Here is a 19738-nt window from a genome sequence, read left to right on the forward strand (position 1 = left end):
GCTGAAATACAATGGCTGAGATTTTCCAGCCCTGTCATGGCAGGACCAACCGCGTGAAAGTCCATTGACTTTTGGGCGGGGCTGGATAATCCCAGCAGTGGGCAGGATGGGAAATTCCCATCCATTGTATACTGTTCCACTGCCCTGTACTACGTGGAAAACAATACTATCACTATCAAGAAAACAGATGTTACTGACAAAAGGTGTTACAGCATCAATCTATCACAGATGATCATTCAACATCACCAGAATGAACCTGTTAAAATTTGGGTGGTCACATTCGGTCTATCTTATGGAATTCGTGGAATTCAAATAAAGTTGCTGTCAGGAGCTCAAAAGAATAGATCTATGGTCATTCAATGGCCAACAATCTGTTATACAAGAAAACCATTCCACAGGATCAAAGCATATCCACCAGCTTAAAGCAACCTTCCTGCCTGTTGGGGATCACATTGATAAATGTCTTGTAAAGAACTGCCCCCTTTGGGAGGCGAGAGATCACTTTCATAGTCTCCAAGCTGCGGGGCGGTGTGATGTAGATCTCCTTAGTATAACGGACAATGCCATCCTCAAGAGCAACGAGAGTCTTGTTCCGACCTATTGCTACCTGTAATAAGAAGACTTCATGTAAATGTTCACATGTAAAGGTATTGCAAGATTAATATTGAACCATACACATCAGCAAGCGCTATGTCCAATTAGCTGGGAAGCTGGGATAACTGAAGAGAAAACAAGCCACAACTTTGATCTCTCAGTGATCTTTGCTGGAGGGTGTATATGTATGGATATCAGGCGAGGACTAGATTGGGCTCTGCTGTGATGTCTTGCTTGATCAAGAGCCTCCCAGTTCTCAACATCCAGACTCACATATCAAGAGCAGTCTCTTGGGACAAAGACCTGGAGCACAGCTGGCACACAGCACCTTAAAGATTACCCCAGCAAGAGCCAGTGCCTTCAGGAGATGAGGGGAGAAAACAGGAACAACAAGTGTCTGGTAACAAACAAGAAACTTACATTTATATAACATATTTCATGTCCTCAGGATATCAAAAGCACTTATGGCCAATTATTGTTGAAGTCCAATCACTGTTTTAATGCAGGCAAATGCAGTCAGCCAATCAGCACACAGCATTGTTAAAATAACCACATAATCTGTTTTAACTTTGCTGGTTGAGGATTAAATATTGGCCAGGACACGGAGAACTCCACTGCACTTTTCTAAATAGTGCCATTGGACTGCTTATGCCTGCTTGATAGAGCCTCAGTTTAAAGACAGAACATCTGATGGTGCAGCATCCCCTCAGTTCACCAAGGAGCCTTATCCCCAAAACAATCCACACAGGTTGTCAAAGCAGTTTACAAAAATAGAAAAGAATTTATAATTATTTTTCTTCATAGTAACTAGAAATGGGAGGATAGGTTGATTTCATTCATAGCCCTAACCCAGTTCAAGAACACCATATGGACTCATTCCACCTTTGGCTGATCTGGGGGAAACACATGGCTCACAGTGGCAAGGACTCTCTGGATTCCCCTTTTTACAAGTTGCTCCTCTACATTAACCTCAATGGCCTGAGAGTTCAAGCACCTTCTTTCAGTTAGAAATCTCACTCACTCTGTCAGCTGCCATTTATTCTCAGAATTGGCAGCCTTCCTTTTATTTGTATTCATTTTTGGAACAAATGAATGGAACAGCTGCAGTTCATCTGGTATAGGTACACCCACAGTGCTGTTAGGGAGGAAGTTCCAGGATTTTGACCCAGCGACAGTGAAGAAACAGCAATATAGTTCCAATTCAGGATGGTGCATGCACGGGGATGGTCCCCTTGGAGGGGAATTTGCAGGTGGTGGTGTTCCCATAAGTTTGTCACCTTTGCTCTTGTAGGTGGTAGAGGGTTTGGAAGGTGCTGTTATAGGAGACAATAGTACATTGTTGAAAGCATCTTGTATATGGTACACATTGCTGTCACTGTGCACCAGTGATGGAAGGAGTGTTTAAGGTGGTGCATAGGTGCTGATCATGTGGGCTGCTTTGTCCTAGATGATGTTGAGCTTCTTAAGTATTGTTGGAGCAGGACTTATCTAGGCAAGTGGAGAGTATTCCATCAAACTCCTGGCTTGTGCCTTGTAGATGGTGAAAAGGCTTTGGGGAGTCAGGAGCTGAATTACCAGCTTCTGACCTGCTCTTGTGGCCACAGTGTTTAGATGGCTACTTCAAATAAGTTCCTCATTAAAGATCATTAGTGGGAGATTCAGCAATGATAATGCCATTGAACATAAAGGGGAGACGGTCAGATTCTCTCTCTTTGGAGATGGTCATTACCCATCACTTATGTGGCGTGTGGCGTGAATATTACTTGCCACTTATCTGCCTAAGCCTGAATGTTATCCAGGTCTTGCTGCATAGGGACACAGACTACTTCAGTATCTGAGGTGTTGCAAATGGTACTGAACATTGCGCAATCATCAGCTAACATCCCCACTTCTGACCGTATGATAGAGGGAAGGTCATTGATGGAGGAGCTGAATGGTATGTTCACAACATTATCAAAGAGATTGATTATCAGCCTTTAAATCCTTCCGATTATGCTGATGGCAGGCAGTAAGAGTGGGGGAGTTTCCTGGTCAGCCATCTACAGAAGGAAATGATAAACCACTGCAGTACCTTGCCAAGCATAACCATAGACCAACAAAGAAGTCTGTGGTTGCCAATGCCCTTTCAGGGCATGGTACCTAAAAAGAGAGAGGGCTCCTTGAGGCCACACTTAGCCAAATGCTGCCTTGATGTTAAGGGCAGTTGCTCTCAGGTCACCTCGAGTTCAACTTTTTTGTCCATGCTTGGACCAAGACTATAATGATGATTGGAACTGAGTGGTCCCGGCAGAACTCAAACGGGGCACTGGTGAACAAGCTCATGCTGAGTACATGCCACTTGATAGCACTGTCTATGACATCTTCCATCACTTTGCTAATGATTGAGAGTAAACTGGTGGGGTAGTAACTGGCCGGATTAGATTTGTCTTGCTTTCTGCGGTATTATGCCCAGTGAAAGCAATTCGTATTTATAACTTAAAACATGGATGGTGTTCCTGAGGAAGCTTCTGGAACTGTCTTTTAAAACTTAAAAATGGACACCCACAAGGTGGCTAAGATGGCTGTCAAGAATCAGGTGACCTTTGCTTATTCAACACAGACTATCTTAAGCTTCTGGAAAGTTCTGATTGAATCAGCATGGGTGGAAGCCTCCCTCTGGAATGGGCATACCAAGAAGAATGCTACCTGTGGTATTTCCGGATGCTATTGTCTAGTCAATTGATCTCTAGGCTTCTCATCTCCAAGGTCAATGCTTCACAGAAGAGAGCTGAAGACATCAATTATCCACAGGATACTACTCCTATCCATCTCCTATTGTATATCAATGCGTTTAGATTTAAACCAATCTGGATGCACAATGGTCATTGATCATGTGACTGAAACTGGCCTCCAATACTAAAATCCATTTTCATCCCAAGACCCAGGAGAAGACTACGGCAGTCTGCAGAAAACACTAAAAGAGACAGCAGCTACAGAAAAGGCAGTGTCATCTTTGCCATTTAAGAACCTGGAGCCTTTGAAAGTCTCCCAGCATGATTCTAAGACTCTAAGTCCATCTGTAAAGAAATTTGACCTCCTGATATGAAAACAACAAGTGCCTAGTTTTGCAACCTGCTGAATATTCATCTCTTTGAGGGAATCCTGCAGCAGTCTGGATATCTGACTTCAGCTATTTAAACCCATCTGAACTACAATCCAAGAGTGGAAAAGGACCCCTTTCTCCACCCAGCCCACAATGATTGATCTCCTACAACAAGCCTGTGAGCTGTTAACCATTCTTTTGGTTTAACACTTATAGCAGTCACTTGGGTAGCACAGCACTCGAGTTTGCTGACTAAAACAGACATGATGTGAAGTTTTTCGCCGAGCACTCACCCCCAGATTAGATGCAAGAATGCCAAATTTCAAAGGGAACAAAAATTTAAACTGCATGAGAAAAGGGGTGCTTACTGAGTAAGACGTTGCCATGGAAAATGCGAATGCACTAGGGAGCTATTATTCCCCAATAAACAAAATAAATTGAAGCATGGGCTTTTGAATAAAAGCTCCCTAGTGTATTCACCATGGCAACGTCTCAAACAATCTGAGCCGACTTGCCAACCAATCAACACCCCTTTTCTCATGTAGTATAAATTGTTGTTCCCTTTGAAATTTGGCATTCTTGCATCTGTCCTGATCAGTGCAAGACAAAAAGCCTTCTCAGCACGTCTCCTTTTACAGCAATACTCACAGAAGTGCACCATCTTCTTTAATTGCATCTTTATTTTGTGTGTGGTGTGCGATTGACATAGCGTTTAGACTCGGGGTGAGTATGTGAATAAATAATCTTTACTTTTAAACCCACGAATGTCTACTGATGGTTCTTTAAATTGACCACATGCTAAATGGGGTTTAGAAACATACATATCTACCTTTCCAAAACAACCACACTGATTGAAGACAGTGAGGGAAGGGAATTGGGTGTTTCAGTATTTTTTCTCCTACCCTGTCTTTAACAGTGGACAGGATACCTGGCCAATTTTCCATATTGTCAGATAGATGCCATTATTATAACTGTACTGCCACTCTTAGTGCTTCTTCAAAGTGGTATTCAACATAGAGGAACACTGATTCAACAGCTGAGGGAGGGCAGTAGATGGTTGATTACAGGAGGTTTCCTTGCCTATATTTCATCTGATGCCGAGACCTCATTGGGTACGGAATCAATGTTGACTCCCAGGGCCACTCCATCCCAACTACATACCACAATGCTGCTGCCTCAGCTATGTCTGTTCTGCTAGTGAGACAGGACATAGGAGGGATGGTGATGGAGGTGTCTGGTATCTGTATGTTATGATTTGGTAAGTATGACTGTTTCAGTCTGTTGCTCGACTAATCTGTGGGACAGCTCTTCCAATTTTGGCACAAGTCCCCAGATGTTGGTGAGGAGGACTTTGCTGGATCAGCTGAGCACGATGTGCCTCATTTGATTCTAGTGCCAACGTCAATGCCAGATAGTCTGTCCGATTTTCTTCTTGAATTTTTCTGTAGCAGTTTGAGGTTTGATACAATGGAATGGCTCGCTCGGCCAGTTCAAAGGGCAATTAAGAGTCAACTACATTGCTGTGGATCTGGCGTCACTTATGGATCAGGACAGCAGGTTCCCTCTCCCAAAGGACATTAAAAACTAAATTGTTTTTTTTTAAAAACGATAATCCAGTAGTTTCATGATCATTATTGAGACAAGCATATTATTCCAGATTTATTAATTATTTGAATTTAAAATTCTCCCCGCTGACATAGTGGAATTTGAACTCATGTCTCCGGAGCATCAGCCCTGGTCTCTGGATTACTAATTCAGTAACATTACCAGTGCGTTACCATTCCCCTCCTGCTTTGTCAATCCCATCATCTCTTAACACAGCACTTGTACCCAGCTGTGCACCTTCTTTGCAGGATGCAAAGAGGTGAGAACTCCATCTGCCTGTGCTACCCACCCTGTTCTCAGTCACCTGGTTTGTTCTCTGCCAGCCTATGCTGCTGTTTGATCCCCATGACCCAGAATTGCTAGATGCCAATTTCCTGTTCTTGACACTAAGGTAACCCTCAATGCTCGGACTCCAGTAATATCCCACATTTCCCTCTCCCCACACCAAATGCACTGTCCTGCTCCCAGTTTAAACAGCTTTACAAGTACTCCAGTTCATTCCTGGACTAATCCTTCATACTTGAATTAAAAAAGGTGGGTCTAAATTAACAATCTAATACTCCAGACAGCATTCCAATTGTTAAGAATCCCCATGATTTTTTCCACCCTCCGCCACCACTGGCCATTAAGAATGACTGCCATCAAAGGTGGGAGAAAGAGAAAATGTGGGGGGGAAAAAACGGCATAAAAAGTCTGTTATCTGGAAGGATCCGAAAACGAAATGAGTTAGAGTCATTTTGGCACAGAAAGAGGTCATTCGACCCATTGAGTACCAAGTCATTACCACATGTTGCATTAAAAAAGTTCCTCCTCACATTCCCCCTGAATCTCTTGCCCAAAACCTTATAACTGTGTTTGTTGGTCCTTGTTACACAAGCGAATGAGAACAGCTTTTCTTTGTCTACCTTATCCAAACCTGTCATAATCTTGTACACCTCTATCAAATCTCTCCTCAATCTCTTTTGCTCCAAACAACCTTGCAACTAAAATCCTTCATCCCTGGAACCAATCTAGTAAACCTGCTCTGCACACTATCAAGACGTTTAAAATCGTTCACAAAAATAACATATATGAACCGTCTCCATTACTTTGCCCTAAAGGCTGGTACATTAGTAACTTACATTGGCTCCTGGATGCCATCGAATCAGGCGCTGAGTTGCTAGAATGTTTCCAGTATGAACAAAATCCCCTATAAGAATAAAGGCAAATAGTCAGTCGTTACTCCAGCTCAAGGGGAGGCTGATAACAGCAGTGCTCCAGTAAGGGAGCAAAGTAGTCTATTCCCCATAGCTAAAGCCATTAAATATCTGTAACAGACTCCAGCTTGCTCTCAGTAATATTACTAGATTGCACTTCAGGTGTTCCAGTTGGTCTGGGAACCTGAAGCAGGGAAAAGGGAAAAAATAATCAGTCAGTATTTCTGGTCCTGATGACTATCTAGTATCTTTACTGGACAGTGTGTGAGAAATAACTGTGCAATCCTCCACAGTTGAACAGCCCAACGTTCATAGCAAACTAGAAAAGTGGCAAAAAGTTAATATTTTAAAATTAAATTTAGTTGAAGAATTTTCCCACCAGCATTTAGTTCAGAAGCAGATTTTAAAGAGGTAGAAAATATCACAGAATCTCACAGTGCAAAAGAGGCCCTTCGGCCCATCGAGTCTGCACCGACACGTGAGAAACACCTGACCTACCTACCTAATCCCATTTACCAGCACTTGGCCCATAGCCTTGAATGTTATGACGTGCCAAGTGCTCATCCAGGTACTTTTTCAAGGATGTGAGGCAACCCGCCTCCACCACCCTCCCAGGCAGTGCATTCCAGACCGTCACCACCTTCTGGGTAAAAATGTTTTTCCTCACATCCCCCCTAAACCTCCTGCCCCTCACCTTGAACTTGTTTCCCCTCGTGACTGACCCTTCAACTAAGGGGAACAGCTGCTCCCTATCCACCCTGTCCATGCCCCTCATAATCTTGCACACCTCGATCAGGTCACCCCTCAGTCTTTTCTGCTCCAATGAAAACAACCCAAGTCTATCCAACCTTTCTTCATATCTTAATGTTTCATCCCAGGCAACATCCTGGTGAATCTCCTCTTCACCTCCTCCAGTGCAATCACATCCTTCCTCTAATGTGGCGACCGGAAATGCACACAGTACTCCAGCTATGGCCTCACCAAGATTCTATACAGCTCCAACAATCAGCTAGGTAAATGTGGCTGAGTGACACGACGCTGTCCTTTCTGGCTCTTGTAAAGACCTCCATGTTAGAAAGAACATGCGTTTATGCAGAACTTTACAACAATGTTCCAGATGTTCCAATACAATTCACACTGAATGATTTTTGAGAGCTGAGTAAAAACAGCCACAAAGACTGTATTGTATTATGCTGCAGATAAGTTCAGCAATAACAAGTTACTGCTGTTCTTTCACGGGATGTGGGCGTCATTGGCTGGGCAAGCATTTATATTGCCCATCCCTAACTGCCCCTGAGAAGGTGGTGGTGAATCGCCTTAATGAACCACTGCAGTCCCTGTAGTGTAGGTACATCCACAGTACTGTTAGGGAGAGAGTTCCAGGATTTTGACCCAGTGACAGTGAAGGAATGGCGATACAGTTCCAAGTCAGGATGGTGTGTGGCTTGGAGGGGAACTTTCAGGTGGCGGTGTTCCCATGCAATTGCTGCCCTTGTCCTTCTAGGTGGTAGAGGTCATGGGTTTGGAAGGTGCTCTCAAAGAAGTCTTGGTGAGTTGCTGCAGTGCATCTTGCATATGGTACACACTGCTGCCACTGTGCGTCAGTGGAGGAGAGAGTGAATGTTGAAAGTGGTGGATGGAGTGGCAATTAAGTGGGCTGCTTTGTCCTGGATGACATCGAGCTTGAGTGTTGTTGGAACTGTACTCGTCCAGGCAAGTGCTAAGTATTCCAGCACACTTTTGACTTGTGCCTTTTAGATGGTGGATAGGCTTTGGGGAGTCAGAGCCTGAGACACTACCCTGAGGAACTCCTAAAGTGATGTCCTGGGACTGAGATGATTGACCTCCAACAACTACACCATCTTCCTTTGTGATAGGCATGAGTCCAATCAATGGAGAGTTTTCCTCCCAATTCCCTTTGACTCCAGTTTTGCTAGGGCTCGTTGATGCCACACTCAGTTAAATACTGCCTTCATGTCAAGGGCAGTCACTCTCACCTCACCTCTTGAGTTCAGCTCTTTTGTCCATGTTTGGAATAAGGCTGTAATGAGGTTAGGAGGCCAGGGGCCCTGGCGGACCCAAACTGAGTGTCAGTGAGCAGGTTATCACTGAGTAAATGTCACTTTAAAGCACACTGGATTGTACAGATAGCACTGTATAGTTAGTGTAAAATCACCAGTCTGTCCTGATGCCAGGGAAGGCCACGGTGAGTTAGTAAGGGCAAAAGTGCACTGATGGCCACAGAAAGAATGTGGTGAATCATTAGCCCAACTGTGGCTAAAGCCAACAGAGTAGACTGACTTATATTCATATTTACTGCTACCATTGCACAGCAATTTCCTTCTATAGGGATATCAGATATATGAATCACTCCACAGTCAGAACTGAGCTGCTCAGATGAGCATATCATGCCCTTCTCTCGCTGATAGTCCCTAAAGAAACATCTTTTGACATTATTAGATGTCGATACAAACATTGAAACAGAAGTCACATAGGATTAAGCTTTGTTACCAGACAAAATTATGCTTGCAATATTCGCCATTCCCCAGTAAAGGTACCCATGTTTAGTCAATGACTATGACTGATGCTTCAGGCATTTTTCAGGAGACGGATTCGGTTTCTTGGCCTATTGGGAACAGTTCTGGTGTAAGAGGTATCTATTCAAAAGGGATGAGTTGCACTTCAACAGGACCGGTACCAGTGTCCTCAACAAGCTGACTAGTGTGGTTGGGGTTGGTTTAAATCAAACTGGCAGAGGAATGGGCACCAGCATATAGAAGTAGAAAGAGGAGTAAGGTGCATGAAGGAGTGAGAGTGTTGGAAGTTGGGAGTGGAGAAAGTAGTAGTATACTAGAAGCAGACTGAGAAGGACCATGAGGAATACAAAGACAGATTTACAGAGCATGTATGTAAATGCACAAATTGTGGCAAATAAGGCTGGTGAGTTACAAGTACATACAACTGTGTGGGACATACAACTGTGTGGGAAAATGATGTAGTGGCAAATTATATGGAAACCTGGCTGAAAAATGGTGAGGACTGTGCACTTAATATTCAAGGATAAGAAAAGACAGAGAAGTGAAAAAAGGGCAGTGGGTGGCAGCACTGATTAGGGAAGAGGTTGGAGTGTTGGAAAGAGAGTATTTCTTTGAGAGAGCAAGGGCAAAATCCAATTGGTTAGAGTCGAGAAGCAAAAAAGGATATGATCACATAGCTGGGGTTATTCCATAGGCCTCCATGTAGTGAGAGAGAGAAACAGACAAGAAAATCTGCAAGGAAATGACAGATGTGCAAAAACTCTAGAATGGCAGTATCGGGAGTCTTTAATTACCCAAATATCGATAGGGATAACGTTAGAGTAAAGGGTAAGGTGAGGAAGGAATTTCTGAAATAGAATTTCTGAAGTTCAGAAGAACTTCCTTGACCAGTATGTTTTTGGGCCAATTAGGAAGGAGGCATGGCTGGATCTGGTGATGGGGAATGAGGTGGGCCAAGTGTCTGTGGGGGAATGCTTGGGTAAGAGTGATCATCGTATCTTTGTATTCCTCCTTTTCCTTTTTAGTCTGCTCCCATCTAATATGGTACTACTTCCTGCTCTAGTATTATTGAATACTCTCCTCTTTTATGCACCTTATTCCTCTTTTCCACTTCTATATGCTGGTGCCCATCCCCCTGCTAACTTAGATTAAACCCTCCCCTACCTGTAATCGCTAGATGTCCTTGTATCCTTTCTTGAATAAGAACATTTGCCACTGTCCAGTCCTCTGGCACCTCTTCATTACCTCGGGTCCTTCCTCTATCTTCACTCCCACTTTCTTTAGCAACCTGGAACGCAAGCCATCTGGACCAGGTGACTTATCTGCTCTAAAATTCCTAATAACTACAGCCCCCTCTATTCAACCTCAATGGGGGTAAAGTTTTAGAGACATTGGGCAGAATTTAGCCCTTGACTGGCGGGCAGGCCCCACTGGCTCGGCAGCGGGCGGGCAGCCCGACAGGAAGCACTATGCACTTCCTGTTCCAGGAGGGAGAGGGAATCCCCAACCGTCAAAGTGCGCTTTGTGCACACGCGCGAAAGAGCACACTGCTCCCTGAGGCAAAGTCCTGTCTCAGGGAGTTTGGTGAAAGGTAAGTAAAGTCAATAAATAGAGACATTTAAAAATTATTAACATGTCCCCCTCATATGACAATGTCTTATAAAATTTATTAAATTTTTTCAAAATGGTAATGAAACTTCATCCCGCCAGTGGATGAAGTTTCATTAATAATCTACAGGCCGCTGGGGCTCCTGGCCTGCCCCCCAGCCTTAAGGTTGGCCGGGCAGGGCATTTAACTATCTTAATGAGCCTGTCAATGGCCTTAATTGGCCACTGACAGGTCGTCCGGCAGACAGCTGATTTCGCTGTCTGCCCGCCTTCCTTAAGGTGTCAGCTGTGGCTCAGTTCATAGCACCCTCGCCTTTGAATCAGAGGGTTGTGGGTTCATGTCCCACTCCCGGAAACCAAGAACTGTGATTGTACTTGAAAGAGTTGCAATCTGTGACTGTTGATAACTCGAAAGAGTTTCCTTAAGATTTAAATGGCCCGGGATGATGTCGGGGATTCCTCCCGACGTCATCCCGCGTCATTTGCCCCTCGGCGAGCGGGCCCCGCCCCTAAATCGCCGAGGGGAAAATCCTGGCCAATAATCTGGAGACACTTGGAGAGGCTTGAGTTAATTAGTGAGAACAATCACAGATTTGTAAAAGGCAGATTGAGCTCGACTAATTTAATTGTTCTTTATAGGAAGTAACACAGATAATGAAGGGAATACATTGGTTGTTGTCTATTTGGATTTTAAGAAAGCCTCTGATAAAGTACTACGTAAAAAGGCTTATTATTAAATTAACAAAATTAGGCAATGGAATAGGAGGCCCAGTGTCAACTTAGATAATAAAAAATAATTTGTCTTAAAGGCAGCAAACTGTTGTTTTTCCATGCTGGAGGATGTTAGGCAGTGGTGTGCCCCAAGGATCTACTAAGGCTACTGTTTTTGATATTTCGGAGGTGTGATTTTTAGCTCTCAATGAAACCAGGTTTTAAACTCAATGATAGTTCCTGCCACCATTGCTAAGTATGCAGCATCATTCAGCTCCCATGGAAAAACATTGCCAGTCAAGGCCAGTATATACCATCTGCCTTCTTCCATCCGTAACGTCGACCTGGGCTCTTGCCGCCGAGATTTTTTGAACTGCCTCCTGCCTTTTTGGATGCATATCTCAACGTAATAACTGCTGGCTGTGGAAAAGCCAAAAATCCTATGGGAATATTAAAAGGAGAAAGCATGTTACTATAACAAAACTATTACATTAGAAGATTAAAAACATTCAAAGAGAAATTTCATTTGGACGTTCTTTAGATTGATCTATTGTTTCTAATTTACATATCTTTAGTGGAGACAGTGGTGTAGTGGTAATGTCACTGGAATAAAAATACAGGGGCCCAGGCTAATGTTCTGGGTTCAAATCCCACCACGGCAGCTGGTGGAATTTAAATTCAATTCAATCTGGAATTGAAAGCTAATCCCAGTAATAGTGACCATGAAACCGTTGTCGATTGTCGTAAAAACCCATCTGGTTCACGAATCCCTTTAGGGAAGGAAATCTGCCATCTTTACCTGGTCTGGCCTACATGCGACTCCACAGAGACATAGGAAAGTTACGTCACAGTAAGGGGCCATTCAGCACATCGTATCTGCACCAGTCAAAAAAAAAGAAACTAGCCGCTCATTTTAATCTCACTTTCCAGCACCTGGTCCGTAGCCTTGCAGGTTAAAGCTCCTCAGGTGCAGATCCAGGCACCTTTTAAATGAGTTGAGCGTTTCAGCCTCAACCACCAATTCAGGCAGTGAATTCCAGATGCCCACCTCCCTCTGGGTGAAAACCCTCTTCCTCATGTCCGCTCTAATCCTTCTGACAATCACCTTAAGTCTACGCCCCCTGGTAATTGACCCCTCAGCTAAGGAAAACCAGTCTTTCCTGTCTATCCTATCTAGGCCCCTCATAATTTTGTACATCTCAATTAGGTCACCCCTCAGTCTCTATCCAATAGCCTATCCAAAATAAAAACATAAAATGCTGGAAAAATTCAGCAGGTCTGGCAGCATCTGTGGAGAGAGAAAGAGAGTTAACATTTCAAGTCTATATGACTCTTCTTCAGAGCTAAAGAGAAGCAGAAATGTGATGTGATGGATTTTATACTGTTTAAGAGGGGGTGGAGCAGGTGAAGCAAGATAGGTCAGGGATAGGTGGGAGATAAGGAGAGATTGACAAAGATGTTATGAGTGCAAGACAAAGGGAGTGTTAATGGTAGTGGTAAGGACTAAAGAAGGTACTAATAGTGGCAGAATGTGTTAATAGCAGAACAAGGGTGAGCACTCTGTGAAAGCAGAACATAGAAACAAGTGACATATGGCCCTGTGGGGGTTGGGGAAAAAGGATTTAAAAAAATTATGAATAAATAAAAAATACATTTAAAAAAATGAAAGTAAATATTAAAAATTGAACTATATTTTTTAAATTGGATTAAAAAAGGAGGAAAGAGTTCATGGTCTGAAGTTGTTGAACTCAATGTTAAATTTGGAAGGCTGTAAAGTGCCTAATCAGAAGATGAGATGCTGTCCCTCCAGTTTGCGTTGGGTTTCAGTGGAACACTGCAGAAGGCCAAGGAGGGATATGTGGGCATGACAGCAGGATGGTGTGTTGAAATGGCAAGGTACAGGGAGATCTGGATCATGCTTGCAGACTGAGCAAAGTGTACTGCAAAGCAATCACCCAGTCTGCGTTTAGTCTCCCCAGTGTAGAGGAGACCTCAATGGGAGCAGCAAATACAGTGGACCAAATTGAAGGAAGTGCAAGTGAAACGCTGCTTCACCTTCAACAGCATCCGCAGTATTTTGCTTTCATCCTAGCCTATCCAATCTTTCCTCATAGTTGCAATTTTCAAGCCCTGGCAACATTCTTATAAATCCCCTCTGTATTCTGTCCAAAGCAATTATGTCCTTCCTGTAATATGGTGATCAGAATTGTACACAAAATTCTAGCTGTGAATTATACAGTTCCAACATTACATCCCTGCTTCTTAGTCAATACTTCGTCCAATAAAGGAAAGCATTCCATATGATTTGCCACCTTATCCACCTGTCCTGCCGCCTTCAGGGGTCTGTGGACATGCACTCCAAGGTCTCTCACTTCCTCTCAATATCCTCCCATTCACTGAGAATTCCCTTACTTTGTTTGCCCTCCCCAAATGCATTACCTCACACTTCTCTGGATTGAATTCCATTTGCCACTTTTCCGCCCAGTCAACCAAGCCATTGATATCGTTCCAGAGACAACAGCTATCCTCTTCACTATCAACTACATAGCCAATTTTTGTGCCATCTGCAAATTTCCCAATCATGCCTCCCACATTTAAGTCCAAATTATTAATATATACAACAAACAGCAAGGGCCCCAACACTGAGCCCTGTGGAATGCCACTGGAAACCATTTCCCACTCGCAAATACATCCATCGACCATTTGATTCCTGTTGCTAGATTCAACTTGCCACTTCCCCTGTATCCCATGGGATTTCACTTTTTTCACCAGTCTGCCATGTGGGACCTTGTTAAATGCCTTACTAAAATCCATCTAGACAACAATTGCTGCATTATCCTCATCAATCCTCCTTGTTATTCCTCAAAAAATTTGATTGTTAGTAAGACATTATCTTTCTCCAACAAAACCGTGTTGACTGTCCCTGATCAATCTGTGCCTTTCTAAGTGACAGTTTATCATGTGTTTCAGAATTGATTCCAATAATTTGTCCACCACCAAAATCAGACTGACTAGCCTTTCATTATCTGGCCTATCCCTCGCATTCCTTTTAAATATTGGTACAACATTCGCAGACCTCCAATACTCTGGTACCTCACCCGTATCCAGTGAGGATTGGAAAATGATCCTCAGGGAATCCGCTATTTCCTCCCTGGCTTCTTTTAACAGCCTGGGAGACAATTAATCCAGTCCTGGTGAATTATCCAAGAATGTCAGTCCCTCCAGTGCTTCTTCTCTCATTATGCTTATTGCATCTAAAATTTCACACTCCTCTTTAACTAGAATGTCTGCATCTTTAACTAGAATCTCTCTCCTTAATGAAGGTAGAGACAAAGTACTCATTGAGAACCTTGCCCAGATATTCTGCGTCAACGCATAAGTTACCATGTACATCTCTGATAGGCCCTACCCTTTCCATAGTTATTCTTTTGCTCTTAATGCATGGGTAAAATATCTTCGGGTTTTCTTTGATTTTACCTGCCAATATTTTTTCGTAACCTCTTTGCTTTTCTAGTTTCCTTTTTTACTTCACCCCTGTGCTTTCTATACTCCTCTCGGCTTTCTACAGTATTAAGCTTTTTATGACTGTCATAAGCTCTCTTTCTGCTTTATGCTTCTGGATAACCAGGGGCCTCTAGATTTGGCAGTACCACCCTTCTTTGTTGGGACATGTCTATACAGTACCTGTAGAATCTCGCTTTGAATGCCTCCCACTGGATTGTCACTGATTTCCCTTCAAGTAGCTGTATCCAGTCAACTTTTCCCAGTTCACCCCTCAGCTTTGTAAAGTTCGTCTTTCCCCAACTTAGAACTTTTATTCCTGTTCTATCTTGTCCTTTTCCATAATGATGCTAAATCTAACTGCATCATGGTCACTATCTCCAAAATGGTCCTCCACTGCTACTTCATCCACTTGCCCAGCTTCATTTCCTAAGAATTTTCCAGAATTATGCCCACTCTCATTGGGCTTGTTACGTGCTGGCTGAAAACGTTTTCTTGAGTGCAGTTCAAGAATTTTGTGCCCTTCACACTGTTTGTATCTCAACTGATATTAGGGTAGTTGAAATCTCCAACTATTGTTTTTGAACTCAGAAATGTGTCTACATATTTGGTCTTCTAATTCCTTTCCACTATTTGGGGGTCTATAGGAAACTCCTAGCAGTGTGGCTGCCCCTTTTTTATTCCTGAGCTCAATCCATATGACCTTATTTGATGCGTCATTTAATATATCATTCCTCCTCACAGATGTAATTGATTCTTTAACCAATAATCCTACACCCCCAACGTTTTTATCCCCCTCTCTATCCTGCCTGAAAACTATATCCAGGGATGTTAAGCTGCCATTTTTGCCCCTCTTTATGCCAATTTTCTGTTATAGCAATGATATCAGACTGCATGTGTCTATCTGTGCCCTCAGTTCATCGGCTTTATTTGCTTATACACCTTGCATTTACATATATACCTTTTAACAATGTCAAATTCCTGTGCTGTACACTTTTTAACCTGTGCTTTTTCAGTCTTTCAGAGTCACTCTAATTTTCCATCTCCTGTTCCTGACTCCAGACCCACAGCAACGTGGTTGACTTTTAACTGCCCTCTGAAATGACCTAGCAAGCCACTCAGTTCAAAGGCAATTAGGGGTGGGAACAAATGGTGGCCTTGCCAGTGATGCTCACATCCCATGAAAGAATAAATTTTTAAAAAATTGATAGAACCAGAAACACAACGCAAACTAGGAAATGACACCAGACCAAGAGAAGAATGGAGTTAAAATAAGCAGCTCAAAATTGGAGACTGAGTTGGATAACATGAAAAGAATGACAGGGGAACTTTTACTGTGGACAAGTGATGATAGGCATGAAGGAAATTTAGATGATACATGTACACCATAAATGACATTGGAATAGCTTAGGATCAAGTTGAAAGTGTGTCCAAATAAGCTCAACATGCCTAATCAATGCAGAGAAACATGAAGAAAGCAGTCAGCACAATGCTTGACACATTTCACTCCTTTAAAGATACTATATAAATGCATTTTGTTATTTGATCCCATTCCCTGTTATTCCACTTCAACATATAACTCTAGTAATATTCTGGATTTTCTAGGTCCATTTCACCTTAAACAGTTTCAGAAGATGTAAAAGGCAGAGGGGCAAGAGTTCCAATAATGTGTTCAGGAAAATTTACTACAGCAGTATGTTTCCAGTTCAATGAGAAAGACCTGGTTCTTGGAATGAGCTGAGCAAAGTGACAGTAGGGGAACATTTAGGAGATAGTGATTGTTGTATCATAAGGTTTAGATTAGCTATGGAAAAGGACAGGGAACATTCCAGAGAAAGAATAATTAACTGTGGAAAAGCCAACTTCAATGGTTTAAGAATGGATCAGACCTAGATAAATTGGAATCAAAGGTTGGCAAGCAAAGCCATAATTGAATAATGGGCTGCCTTTAAAGAGACAGCTCAGACACAGTCAAGGTATATTTCCTGAAGGGAAACAAATCCAGAGCTCCCCGGATAACAAAAGAGATGAAGAATGGGAAGAAGAAAAAAAAGTGCTTATGACAGATATCAGCTAGCTAATATAACTGACAGCCAGTTTGAATATAGAAGGGTCAAAAGGAATTTGAAAAAGCAAAGGAGAGAAACAAGGAGAATGTACGAGAGGAGACTGGCAGCTAACATAGAAGGGAATCCAAAAGTATTTTATAAACATTCAAATAGTAAAAAAGGTGGTAAAAAGAGGAGTGGGGCTAATTAGGGATCAAAAAGGGGACACATGGCGGCAGGGGGCATAGCTGAGGTTTTAAATGAATACTTTGCATCTGTCTTTACTAAGGAAGATGATTCTGCACAGGTCATGGTGAAAAAGGTAATTCAGACACTAGAGTTTAAATTTGATATGGAGATGGTATTGGATATGCTGTCTGTACATAAAATTGATCAGGTATCAGGACCAGATGAGATGCATCCAAGGGTACTGAGGGAAGGGAGAGTGGAAGTTGCAGAGGCACTGGCCATAATTTTCCAATTTTCTTTCAACTTGGGTGTGGTGCCACAGGACTAAAGAATTGCAAATGTTACACACTTGTTCAAAAAAGGTGCAAAGGTAATCCCAGCATCTACAAACCAGTCTGTTTAATCTCGGTGGTTGGGAAGCTTTTAGAAACAATAATTTGAGACAAAATGAATTGTCACTTGGACAAATGTGGGTTAATTAAGGAAAGTAAGCACAGATTTGTTGACAGCAAATTGTGTTTAACTAACTTGCTTGAGATTTGCGATGAGGTAACAGAGTGGGTTGATGAGGATAATGCTGTTGACGGTTTGTGAAGATTAACTGCAGCTTCTCCAGCCTTGGACCAGGGAGATGAGCACCGCCATCTTGCTGATCCAGTGGGCTGCTCTGGCTCAATAATGTTGCGAGGTGCAAGGGTTAAAGCTGTTCCAACGGCGCATTCCCTTTAAGTTTCCTTCACAAGAATAATAGATATTTTTCTATTGACGTGATGTATATGGACTTCTAAAAGACATTTGATAAATTTTGCACAACACCTTGAGCAAAGTTAGAGCTCATGGAATAAAAGGGACAGTAGCCACATAAACACAGAATTGGCCAAGTGACAGGAAACAGAGTTTTGGTTGACGGCTGTTCTCAGATTGGAGGAAGATTTATATTTGAGTTTCCCAGGGTGTTAGAACACCCTCTATTCCTGGCACATATTAATGACCTAGACCTTGGTAGACGAGGACAATTTCAAAAGTTGTGAGCAAGACAAAACTTGGAAGTTTCTGTGAACTGTGAGGATAGCGTAGAACTTCAAAAACGTATAGACAGTTTGGTGGAATGGGCAGACATGTGGCAAATTAAATTTAATGCAGAGAAGTGTGTAGTGATCCATTTTGGTAGAAAGAACATGTAGAGGCAATATAAATTAAAGAGCACAATTCTAAAGATGGTGCATGGGCAGAGGGACCTAAGTGTCTATGTGGCAGAACATGTTGAGAGAGCAGTCCAGGCTTTGTCAAAAGGCGCAGAGAATCCAAAAGGAAGAAAGTTATGGTAAACCAGTTCTGATGAAGAGTCATACGGACTCAAAACGTTAACTGTATTCCTCTCCACAGATGCTGTCAGACCTGCTGAGTTTTTCCAGCTATTTTTATATCAAACATTGGTTTGGCTTCAACTGTACTGTGTACCGTTCTGGGACACCATAGGATGTGAAAGCATTAGACAGGGTACCAAAAGATTCATGAGAACGATTCCAGGAATGAAGAAATGCAGTTATGTAGATAGAATGGAGAAGTTAGGACTGTTCTTCTTGAAGAGAAGGTTAAGAGATTTGATTGATATTCAAAATCATGAAAAGCCTGGACAGGGCAGTTAGGGAAAAACTGTTCCCATTGGTGGGAGGATCAAGAACCAGAGGGCACAGATTTAAGGTAATTGGCAAAAGAAAAAAAGGGACATGAGAAAAAGCTTTTTCATACAGCAAGTAGTTAGGATCTGGAATGCACTGCCTGAGTGTGTGGTGGAGGCAGGTTCATTCAAGGCATTCAAGAAGGAATTGGATTATTAGTTGAAAATGAAGGAGGTGCAAGGCTACAGGGAGAAGGCGGGGAATGACACTAGGTGAATTACACTTCCAGATGGCTAGCATAGATACGATGGGCCGATTGACCTCCTTCAAGGCTGTACCCATTCTATGATTCTAAATTTATACGATTTGTTACGATTAACTGCAGTTTCTCCAGCCTGGGACTACTTCTCAGTCTCTGGGACAAGTAAGCCGTGTGTGCAGCGTTAACTCACCGCTTTGAGCATAGGCTCTGACCAAGGAGATGAGCACCGCCATCTTATTGACCTCTAACCCGGCTGGGCTGCACTGGTTCAACAACGCTGCGAAGTGCAAGGGTTAAAGACCATTCCAACGGCGCATTCCCTTTAAACTTCCTTCACAAGAATAATAGATATTTTTCTATCTTTACAAGAAAAGTAAATATTTTTGTGCGAGTTTTTCTCCTCTCATCCAATGCAAAAGAAGAAAATTTCAAACCCAGCATTGGATTTTGGCTCGGCTGCTGAGAATGTGCGCGTCCCCTTTAACAGGCACTTCCTCTGAGCTCACGCAAGCCCGAGGCCGCCGGCTGGTTATGCTGCGCATGCGTTAGTTTGACAGGCGCTGAAAAAGTAAGAAACCGAATTTAGAGCAGCGAGTGGCTGTTGTGTCTTTGGGGGTGATCAACAGGCTTAACTAATTGGATATAATTTTGTGATTGGGATATTAAGTATTCAAAATTCCTAGCAACAAAATTCGACATTGCTTTAAAAAGACACGTCATCCTTCACCTATAAATATTTCTAACGAGTCTTTATTTCAATTTATACCTTGAAGCACTTTCCGG

The 19738-nt window shown here is 42.7% G+C and overlaps 1 protein-coding gene across 1 annotated transcript; it reads right to left on the minus strand.

The window, feature by feature from the left end:
- Positions 1 to 342: 342 nt before the first annotated feature.
- Positions 343 to 19458, minus strand: mrpl27 (mitochondrial ribosomal protein L27). The gene is made up of 4 exons (XM_078570875.1): positions 19146 to 19458; positions 11648 to 11773; positions 6403 to 6470; positions 343 to 607 (listed from the first exon to the last, which is right to left on the minus strand). The coding sequence occupies exons 1-4, from the start codon at positions 19186 to 19188 to the stop codon at positions 401 to 403; spliced, it is 444 nt and encodes a 147-aa protein (XP_078427001.1). The 5' UTR covers positions 19189 to 19458; the 3' UTR covers positions 343 to 400.
- Positions 19459 to 19738: the final 280 nt, after the last annotated feature.

The sequence above is a fragment of the Cetorhinus maximus genome, chromosome 24 (genome assembly GCF_964194155.1).
Source record: "Cetorhinus maximus chromosome 24, sCetMax3.hap1.1, whole genome shotgun sequence".
Classification (NCBI taxonomy): domain Eukaryota; kingdom Metazoa; phylum Chordata; class Chondrichthyes; order Lamniformes; family Cetorhinidae; genus Cetorhinus; species Cetorhinus maximus.